This window comes from Labrus bergylta, chromosome 1 (genome assembly GCF_963930695.1).
Source record: "Labrus bergylta chromosome 1, fLabBer1.1, whole genome shotgun sequence".
In the NCBI taxonomy this organism is placed as follows: domain Eukaryota; kingdom Metazoa; phylum Chordata; class Actinopteri; order Labriformes; family Labridae; genus Labrus; species Labrus bergylta.
The window spans coordinates 8,669,561-8,680,129 of NC_089195.1; the positions used below are offsets into that span (position 1 = coordinate 8,669,561).

General features: G+C 38.3%; 1 protein-coding gene across 1 annotated transcript; it reads right to left on the minus strand.

Moving 5' to 3' along the window:
* Positions 1-427: 427 nt before the first annotated feature.
* LOC110003045 (pancreatic secretory granule membrane major glycoprotein GP2-like) lies at positions 428-8,933 on the minus strand. Its single transcript, XM_020658739.3, has 10 exons — positions 8,866-8,933; positions 6,941-7,032; positions 5,585-6,073; positions 4,989-5,423; positions 4,077-4,276; positions 3,523-3,674; positions 1,240-1,482; positions 955-1,114; positions 770-845; positions 428-666 (listed from the first exon to the last, which is right to left on the minus strand). The coding sequence occupies exons 1-10, from the start codon at positions 8,886-8,888 to the stop codon at positions 647-649; spliced, it is 1,890 nt and encodes a 629-aa protein (XP_020514395.3). The 5' UTR covers positions 8,889-8,933; the 3' UTR covers positions 428-646.
* Between the last annotated feature and the right edge of the window lie 1,636 nt (positions 8,934-10,569).

The window sequence follows — 10,569 nt, forward strand, 5'->3', positions numbered from 1 at the left end:
CCTGACTGCTCCAAACCCTGAACCCGACTGGGGAACGTTGGTCACTTTTTTTGTCAATAAAAGTTCCATGGGATATGTGGGGAAAAAATAAATCAACATATTGTATTTTTCTAATATTTAATCTAGCTACATAAAATACCTCTTCATGCACAGATGGGCAGGATTTGTAAAGGTTAAGTCTGACATATTCAACAATCAGTGTAATCTTTTTTTAAAGTGTTTATTTATAACACCTGCAAACTTGCATAATAGGTTACAGTTTTCACCTAACTTGGAAAATCTGTCATTAGTTTAATAATCTACTTTCAAACAACATTGGTTCAAGACAAATGTAATTTAAAACATGCTGAAAGAACATATAAAGTTATATATAATGAAAAATTAAAATCATGTCTGCACCCAAAATGACCACAGCAGTGAAGAAGAGTTTGGTAACATGTTTTTTTAATACATTTTATTATTTCTTTGTTATTGTTGATTTGTTACACAATCATTACAAAGGACAGAAGAATCAGAGCAGACTGTGTGTGAGTGTGAAAAGTTTGATTATAAAAGGTTAAACCAGTTTTTAAAATAGTTTCATGTCTTGTGCATAAGAGAAACGTCTTCATGATATGACATTATGGGATGTGTTGGTGTAACCAGCTCACTTAGTTGACTTGTCCCCTAAAGATTAGGAAAGAGATATAAGAAAAAACATGCTTGTTATTTCCACACAGTTTATTGTGTTGGGACATCAGCCCTCAGACTAAATCATATTTTTACTCACAAGCAATTGGTCCAATGGTGACGCGGTCCATAGCAACAGAGCTGGAAACAGAGCGATATTTCCTCCTTTGACAGGACTTCATGGTGGAGAGGATACAGAAAGAGCAGATATTGTCACTGTCCTTTTTTTAAGCAGCAGTGATTATGGATGAACAACTCATTGATGAAGTGAACTGTTTGACTTACTGGGACACAGTGAAATCTCTCTCGGTCACACAGGCTTATGTTGCAGTGAAGATAAATGGCTCTATAATCGTCCTCCAGCAGAAAGAGCAGGGCAGAGAAACGAGCACGCAAAGACATGCCGCTCTCAATCACAGACACCTGTCGGGCATCGGTCGAACACCTGGCAGAGAGAACGAAAAGAGCTCACCAAGTCCATAAAGCATATTACACTACATCTCACTTTTCTCCATTTCAGTTTAACTCCACAAACAATGTTCTGAGTCTAAAGAGAAGAGGGACACTCACTTGTTCTGGATGAGAGAGAATCGCTGGTAATAGTGAGGATCAGATGAGTGAGAGGCGTAACATTCCTCCAGAACAACAACAAATCTGAGCTCTCTTTCTGTTACAGAGACACCCACGTACAAAGGTGAACCCAGTGGCAGGTTGACCCCTCCAGCTGGGAAAGTCTCAGTGAAGGCGGAGTTACGGAAAAGAGACATGACGGCACTGGGTCCGGCACCAGATCCTAAAATACCCCCTGAAGACCTGCAAAGAAAGTAAGTTTGAATTGATGTTCAATTAAACATCTTAAAGGGGCTATATGTAACTTTCAAAAATACTGCATTCGTAGTGACACTGCAGGCCGTTAGGTGAACTGCACCAGTAACCTGTTGCTCGCTCTCGCTCACGTGTTCGTCATACGTGCTCGTACGTACACAAACAAGCATCATCATCGGCCACGAAACACTGGATATTTACCGGCATAAAGTTTACAGAGGAGGTAAGTGGTCATACACATGTGAGAGTCTGTGAAGGAGTCTGTGTTCTGCTTTAGGCCGGTCGTTTATTTGTACTAACAGATTCCATATTAGATTCATTCTCCATCTTACAAACGACAGTGTTTTATACAGGAACATAGATAGACAGTGAACATTTACTTTTTCACATCAGTTAACTGTTTGCTTATTAATGGGCAATAAAAAACGATTTATACATGTAAAAAGATACATATAGGACCTTCAATTTTGTACAATCAAAATGATTTCTGAATAATCTGGTTTTGTGGTTGTAGTAGTTTATGTAATCATGCTGATACAGACAACAGGCAGTGGAATAAAAATGTTCCTGTCCAGAATAATTTGATGATGGGTTAGGGTAGGACAAAGCGAGAGAAGAGGGATCGACTTTACAGTACAACAATGGGATTACTCTGGGATAAATTCAAATAGCTGACTGTCCAACAAAACGTGTGTTTGGACCTCACTCAAACACTTTATTAACGGGCTTTAGTGCTGTACAAAGCATGTTTCTCTTTTTCATACAGAAAAAAACCTACACTGTAGTCTATGATGTTATTTAAAGTGGGTTATAGGTTAGACATCCTGTATACTCATGCTGCTGCCACAAACCCTACAACACTGCTTTCATTCACTGTGGTACCATCACATTCTTGGTTTAATATTGCTATGGCAATTTCCACTTTGAATTTGATTTTAAAAAATATGATATCACTGACTTTTTGATCAAACCAGCACAACTGTGTTTTTATTCATCAAGCCTGGTTTTTGTTTGGGGAGGGATAAAAGCTCGAATTAAAAACATCTGCAGGACTAGCCCTACCAAACCTCTCTAACTACTACATAGGTGCCCAAATAAAAGGAGCATTTATATAAAAGGAGCATGTGCATTCACAAATTAATGCATATTTACAAAAGTAACTAATCTTACCTCCGATAGAATAGACAACATCTTCATTAGCAGTACATTAAGAGCCTGGGTAAAAGTTACACGAACAAAGCAACTCCAAAAAGACCTGGTGTACTTGAGAGAAATTGCAAGTGACAGAGACTTCAAACCAAAAACAATAGATGATACAATTAAATTATGGGCTGAAAAATGGCTGACCAGATTTATCCAGTTCATTAAAAACAGGGTGCTGGATAAGAAGCTACTTAACAAAAATAATGGATAATAAAACTCATAATGATGTACACATACACGTATTGATACACCAGGAATGTTTTATTAAGGATAGGGCCATGATGATAAGAAATATTTTAATATTCTGACCACTGAAGGTTCAGATCCCCTCCCCTTTAATTTTCCATTTGCTGACTGCTTTGTATTTTTTTAACATCTTCATTGCTGTACGTATTTGCCATCTAAAGATTGCGTACATACAACAAAGGCCTACCCGCTGTTTATATTAGGTACAAAATAAGTCACAAAACTTAAAATATGAAAACAATGAAGAATATAAAAATGATCTTAGTAACAATATGAATTGTTTTCCTTGCTTTATCTTTATTTTTTAAATGGCAAATGTAGTGTACATTTTGTCTCTAACTGACAACCTTCTTTTTTGATATGCCAAAGGTGTAATGGGGCCCCCTGGTGGATTATCTATGTGCTGTCTGTAACTAAAGGAACTCACTGAGGACATGTGTATCAAAAATGATTCACCTGGTTATATAGTTAATATCAACATTTGATCTCAGAAGTATTATCAGGTATTAGTTAAACAGTTCACATGACATATTGACTAGTGCATAGTTAGTAACAATCAATAAGAGGGAGGCTACTTACGGCAGGAATGGTCTGATAGCCACATTCAGGCTGGTGTCTGTTTCCAGGGGATACGCACAGGAGAAGGGGATGCTCACAGGAAGGTTAAAGGACCCATTGATAACAGGGTAGACAAATAGACTGTTGGAGTAGATCGCATGTGTGCGGTTGGTCTGAAAAACGGGTTGATTGAGTTAACGGAAAGTACATAGACATGTAAACTTTAGTTGAAGTGCTGTGAGCAGCTGCATTAAAAGCATTACCAAAGAGAGGGAGAAAAAACTTCCCTACAGGGGGGAGAAGCTATATTTAAAATGTTTTAAGATAATGAATAATGAGTCCCTGTGCACCTTAAATTTAGTCTCAGACCAACCAAAAGCGATAAGGTTTAACTTGGAGTACAGTAAAAGAAGAGGGACAATAGGATAAATATTTTAAAGAGGTCCAGATTTTAACATTTTTCCATTAACTGCATGTTTAAAATCAATTTGAAGGAAAATAGCATGACAAAAGAAAATGTTGAAATTAAGTTCCAAAGGAAAAGCTAAGAAATAAAACAACAACTAAGTCTGTACCGTCAGAGTGTTTCCACAGGCACCTTCCACAGCGTCTACTTCATACCACACCGTGTTATTTTGTACTCTGGCCCAGGAGCAATTAAGAGATGCCAAGTTGCCAGAGTATGGGTTCAAACCTGAGGTGAGGTCAGCCAAATCCAGCCCCATTTGAAGTTTACCAGGGCTGCAAATTAGCTGGTGATCATGCAGTGCAGAGTCTGGAAATAAAAGAATAAAAGGAAGAGAACACAATAAAAATTATCATGCATATATCCTGTGAAACTAAATCACAAACTCTGTAAACTGTCGCTTCACTATGAACATGTGAAAGAAAATCATTTTAGTACAACTATTGGAATTTAAAGAGGACATATTATGAAAAATCCACTTCGACAGTGTTTTTGAACATATATTTGGGTAACCTGAGTGTCTACTGACCCACAAAATGTGAAATAAATCCCTCCAGTCCTTTGTTTTCTGCAGGTAAGTCTTACAACACAAAGAAAAATCCTCCGTCTCAAATTTGGTCTCCTTGTGATGTCACAGTGGGATTCTGGTAAAAAATATACCCTCCCCTCCCCTGGTACCTCGACCAATGGACTCCACCCCCAGCCTAGAACAAAATTCTTGCGCAGATCCGCCATTTTTATTCTCGTTACAGAGGAGTGATGTCTACAGGGAAATCTCAGGGGGTCATTGCATTTAAAGAGACACACACACCGAAACAAAATGTTCTGAGAGAACTGGTTTATACAGGGTCACAAACCTCCTCTGGTGCTTGATTCATGTTATATTTTGACCAAAGCACAGCACAGATGTTTCATTTGGACCACAGGGGACTGTTTGAAAAGGTGGAAAATGGATATAATATGTCCTCTTTAATATGAGCAACAAGAATTGGCGATTACTTAAACAAGAGTAAACATTAACCTTCACAGACGACACTGGCATCTTCAAAGTGATTACAGTTGTGGACCCCAAGCCCTGGATGTCTGCACTCTGTTATTGATGTTTCATTGCCGGAACAACCAACATCATCCAACCAGATGGGTCCACTGCCCGGACCAAAAGTTGCATTTAGTAATGCTGAACGAGGAGGGCCACAGTCCATCTGTCTACACACCACGTTAGCATCACTGAGGTCCCAGGCTTTGTCACACACTGTCCCCCACCGACCATCATGGTAGACCTCCACTCTGCCAGAGCAGGACTGGTTCCCTCTGTTAACCAGACGGACCTCACCCTCAACTGCTGAGCTGTTGTCGGGTGTTGTGGTGGAGGGGATATTGACCTGACTGGCAGAAGGGGTCGCTGTACTTGGATCAGGTGTGGTTGAAGGATCTCCAGGAATTGTTTCGTTCACCTCTGGTTACAGTGAAAACAAGTAGATACTGTTGCTTAACTAAAGGAACATTTTAAATCAGAATTTATAAGAACAGGACAATAGAGTCATTCTTTAAATAACTCATTTAGATGAAAATTTTAAATCTCTTGTTACAGACTTAATGTTACAAATGGAACAATACCTGCACAGTATGCAAGGTAACAGTTGCTTGGCGGCTCAAGTTTGTAGACAAAGTAGTTTCCATAGCAGAGCTTGATATGGATGGTGTGTGAGGAGAAACGACAGCAGCTTCCTGACCATGAGTTACACACAGTGCGGTTCACAATCTGACCTGACTGTGTGGGATGAGGAGTTGTTATCCACAGAGGAGCATGGGTTCCACACCTGTTTTCAGCCACACACTTCTCTGGAATATTAGCACTGGTTTGGCCCAGAAACAGCCGATACCAGCCTTGCCAGTCAACATTTCGGTCACAGTGTAGGTTCTGGGTGGACGTGTTATTTGTTGATCGCCAGTCATCATTCAGCACAGTGTACTCCTGGCAGGGGTCAGCACACTGGAGAGTCCCATTCTTTTTGACACAGTCTGTGCCTGAAGGACACACAGTGGAGCCACAGCTGAACTGGACAGACTGGAAGGAGGGACCTGATGTGGAGCTGGGGGAAAACCCTGGTGGTGCAGAAAAATGACATCTAAACTGTTAGTATTTAAAGGTCCCATATTATGATTTTTCTGGTTTTATATGCCCTTTAGTGTGTTTTCCAAGTGTCCTGTGCATGTTTAGGCACATCTATGTGCATAAATTCAAAGTCCGCAGAAACGCAGCTTCTCCTACCTCCTCCTGTTAGCTGCAGCATTAGCTGCATGTAACGTTGGTTCTAGCCCCCCTCGATAAAAATGTGTCAGTCCAACGTCATTTTCAGTGTAAGATCACTGATCTAAGTCCATTGGCTCATTGTGGCAAGCCCTGCAGCTCATGTTGTTGACACGAGACGCGTGCTGAGCAACTGACCAATAATGACAGAGCGGATCGGAAGACCAATCAGAGCAGACTTGGCCCACGTGGAGTCTAACAGTGGGGGCTCAGCAGAGCGTAGCTGATGGACTCAGAGCGTAGAGGGAGCAAGGAGGAGCAGTACATGAAAACAGACACTTTTTTCGGACTTTAGCTATTGTGAACGTACAAAAGTAGGTACATAGATTTTATATATACGAACCCCAAAAAGGGCATAATATGGGCTCTTTAAATAATGTAAGAATAGCTGATATACATTATCACTGGGGTGGTAAAATGCAACACTAACAGAATTAAATATCATAAGAATTTTTAGCGGGGTAGGCTTATACTGTGAAAAAGTTGAGTATCACATTCTTATTAATTGGTCTTCAAAACCCCCACATATATAGCGCAATCAGTTTGGTTTGTGTGTCGGGAAACAAATGAACTTATTCATTTGATCAAATGCTTTTAATTGAAGCACATGACAACTCAAATAGGAGAAAAGATACATGAGAAAATGAAGTCAGATGGTTTACCTGATGTTCTTACAGTAAAACACTGTAAAAGCAGGAGTAAAAACACACCCCTAGGCACCGTCATTATTGCCCACATCCACGATATTGACTTTCTGAAAAAGAAAAAAAGGCATGTCTGAAACCACATTTTCAACTAGAATCACAGCCATGGCCTTGGCAGCCATCGCTACCACAGTCTGTTTGGCAGCTTTTTCCACTTCCAAGCAGCAGCTAACATTTTTGAAGTACTTGAGCACCACCTGTAGGTCAACTGTTGGTGACTGTTGTCACCACAGGAACAAGTTTCCATAATAAACAAGTAGTATGGAACTCTGGGGAATCGAACCATAATCATCAGATTACCTGAGTAGCTGTTTCACCCACTGGGCTACAGAGAGACAAAACACCATCAAACCATACCACACTATGGAGCAGTGACAAAACACTGGAAAATCTTTGGTTTTTAGACCTTAGACTTTAAAAAAATGTTGAACACAATTGTAAGAAATATAGAGAAGTGAACTTACAAATGGAATACAATTTGCAGCAAACGAGTCATTTATGAGTATATGAGCCTTGAACACAACATTTTTGATGACTGACTAGACGGTGGCGCTATAGGATCATTTATGAGTATATTGAGCATTGTACAACCAGTAACCACATGGCCAAGTTTGAATACTATAGCACTTTTAGTTTTTGAGATATCAGCTTTTTGATGACTGACCAGATGCTGGTGCTATAGGATCATTTATGAGTATATTGAGCATTTTACAAGTAACCATATTGCCAAGTTTTAATACTATAGCACTTTTAGTTTTTGAGATATCAGCCATTTAAGATCTGCTCTATTTGATATTTAACATTTAAAAATTTCAGTTAAAATCAGTCAAACATTTAAGTGTTGAGAAAAGCAAAAACCTTCACAGCACACATGACCTGGAGTCAGCATGCTAGTGAGTAGCTTATGTAGTTTCTCAGGAATTGAATACAGTATCTTCGAGTTAGGTGGACTTGCCAGCAGCCTAAGTCACTGCGCCACAGTACAGACAAGGATTCAGCATGCACTTTCACTATATGAGGCAATGACGTCACTTGGTGAAAACTCTTTTCAAATTTAAACACTTCAAATTTCAGAATTTGATTGTAAAATTCTGAAAAAAATCATACAACATCCTGATGCCTTCCTGAAGGCAGTTGACAAAATGATCAAACATTAAGCGAAATAGAAAATGTTTTGTTTACAGTACTGATTACAGTAAAACGTTTGCTGTCTTTATAGGCACACCGTTAAACCGATCTTTTCAGTACCATCCAAGGAACACTCTTTGTGATTATTATTTTAGAACGGCTAACTTTTAGCAAATTATTATCATTGGTAGCATAACGCTTAATTTCTCATCATATGGTGGCGCTATGAGTATCATCTTTTAGTATGGTAAACATGGTACCATTAGGAACCATAATCTGAAGTTTGAATACCACAGTACTATCAGTTTTTGAGTTATGAGCTTTCAAAATTGTGTCCCATAGGGTTCCATTCATTTTTTTACAGTTTAAAATATTCATATTAAATCACTGAAACATTATAGCATCACTACAAGTATTAGCACAATTCTCATCACCTAGCTTTACCATTTCCAGTTTGAACCATGTTTCTAGCACAATTAGTATAGGAGTAGATACCAGCCAAAAAAAGGAGGAATAATAATAATAATAATGATAATAATAAATTATAGAAATAAAGAGCAAAGATGCTGCCAGCTCTCACACTTGGTTTATAATAACTAATTATTATAAAGTAATTTATTACAAAAAAGAAAGCACTTAAGCCCTCCAGTATACTAGGTCTATCGTTTTGCATTAATATGTCTGACATGTCACAAACCTAACGAGAATGTAGAAAACTCAACTCTGTAGAGCAGAGTTGCATATTGTAAACTTACAGTGCAGTATTCGGTTTCACCATGATGAGTCCTGTATGAAGCACTTCTCGTCAATGCCATCAACCCGCGTTCACACTCCTTTTAACCTGCTCGCTGAAAACACTCCCCTATTGGTTTGTGGAGTAGTTTCCTGGTCACATGGTTTATTAGACACGAGAGCCAAGATATGTCAAAGACTATCAACCACATTGATGAAAATGCATTATTTGTTTATACAGTGTCAGATTTAAGATGTTCACACCTTCTAGAGCCAATTGTGTCCGCTCCCTAAAACTGCTATAAAAAGTATAGGCCTATAAAATCTTTTTTTTCTTTTCAATTTTTTGGGGTTCAATCTTTTAATCAACTTCAGTCCTGATCAAAACTGTAAAATATTCCATTATTTTTAAGATTTTAACCCTTTAAATGAGAGTGTGATTAAATGATGTCACAGCTTTCTATAGCAATAACAAACAAAAAAATGAGTTATTTTCTAAATCCTATATGATAGGGGCTAGGTAATTTCTTTTTAAACACAGTCTTGAATATGTCAAAGATGATCAACCACACTGATGAAAATGCATTATTAGTTTTTGCACAGTGTAAAATTGACACTTCCTCAACCAAATGTCCCATTTAGTCCTTTTAAAAGCAAATTTTTTTAAAATCTCACAGCCATTACAGAATATAATCATGCATTTTGTAATGTTAATGTTTCATTTTGTGGAACGATAACTCATTTGTAAATTTTACAGTATACTACCAGATGGTGCTATTTTCCCATTATTTTCCCAAGACTATGCATGAAATGCTTGTTATTTCTTGGTGGTAAAAGAACCTAGCACCAATCAGTACTACAGTAATACTGTAGAGCCACAGAAAACATTTTCTAATCAACATAGATTTAATCAATGTCAACATTTTTATTGCATGTTGCAATTTTGTGAACTGCATTAACAAAGTCACGGGAAACTACTGAGAAGCATCCAATCGCTAACACATACAGTATCATTCTTTGGGTATAATAACTTGAATAATAACTCATTTGTTTTCAGGATTGATAAACCTGCACATTGAATGGAATGTGTGTGTGTAATGGCTTCTATTGTAGAAGCGCCTACACAAGTGAATAAGATGGCTGAGTATGGCAGTGTGCTAAAGAGACATTATCAAGGACTTTGGAGATCTACAAAAAGATCAGGCTGGGAGAAGACACATAAAACAGCACAAATGAAAAAAGAATGACACGAGAAAACACCTGCTCCTTTACTCACACACAATCACAAACACACAGGTAAATGATTTATACCTGCCTACTACATGTGCATGTAACGTGGATTAGTTTTAACAGTTGTAATATTGTTCTTTGAGGTGAATGAGTGAAAGTGTCTGTGCTTCTTTGTGTATGTTTATGTGTGTGTGTGTGTGTGTGTGTGTGTGTGTGTGTCAGGGAAAGAGAAAGAGAGAGGGAAAGAGGAGGGGATTATTGTGACTTGAATTTACACACACACACACACACACACACACACACACACACACACACACACACACACCCACACCCACACACACTTTATTGTTGTTTAAGGCTTCTTAGAGGGATCATGAAATGAACATCTTCTGGATTGAAGTAAAGGAAATGATCATAGGGGACTTTTTTTAAGTCATTAACACAGCATAATAACAATGGAGATGATATAATCATCAACCAAATATGTTCCCTGATAC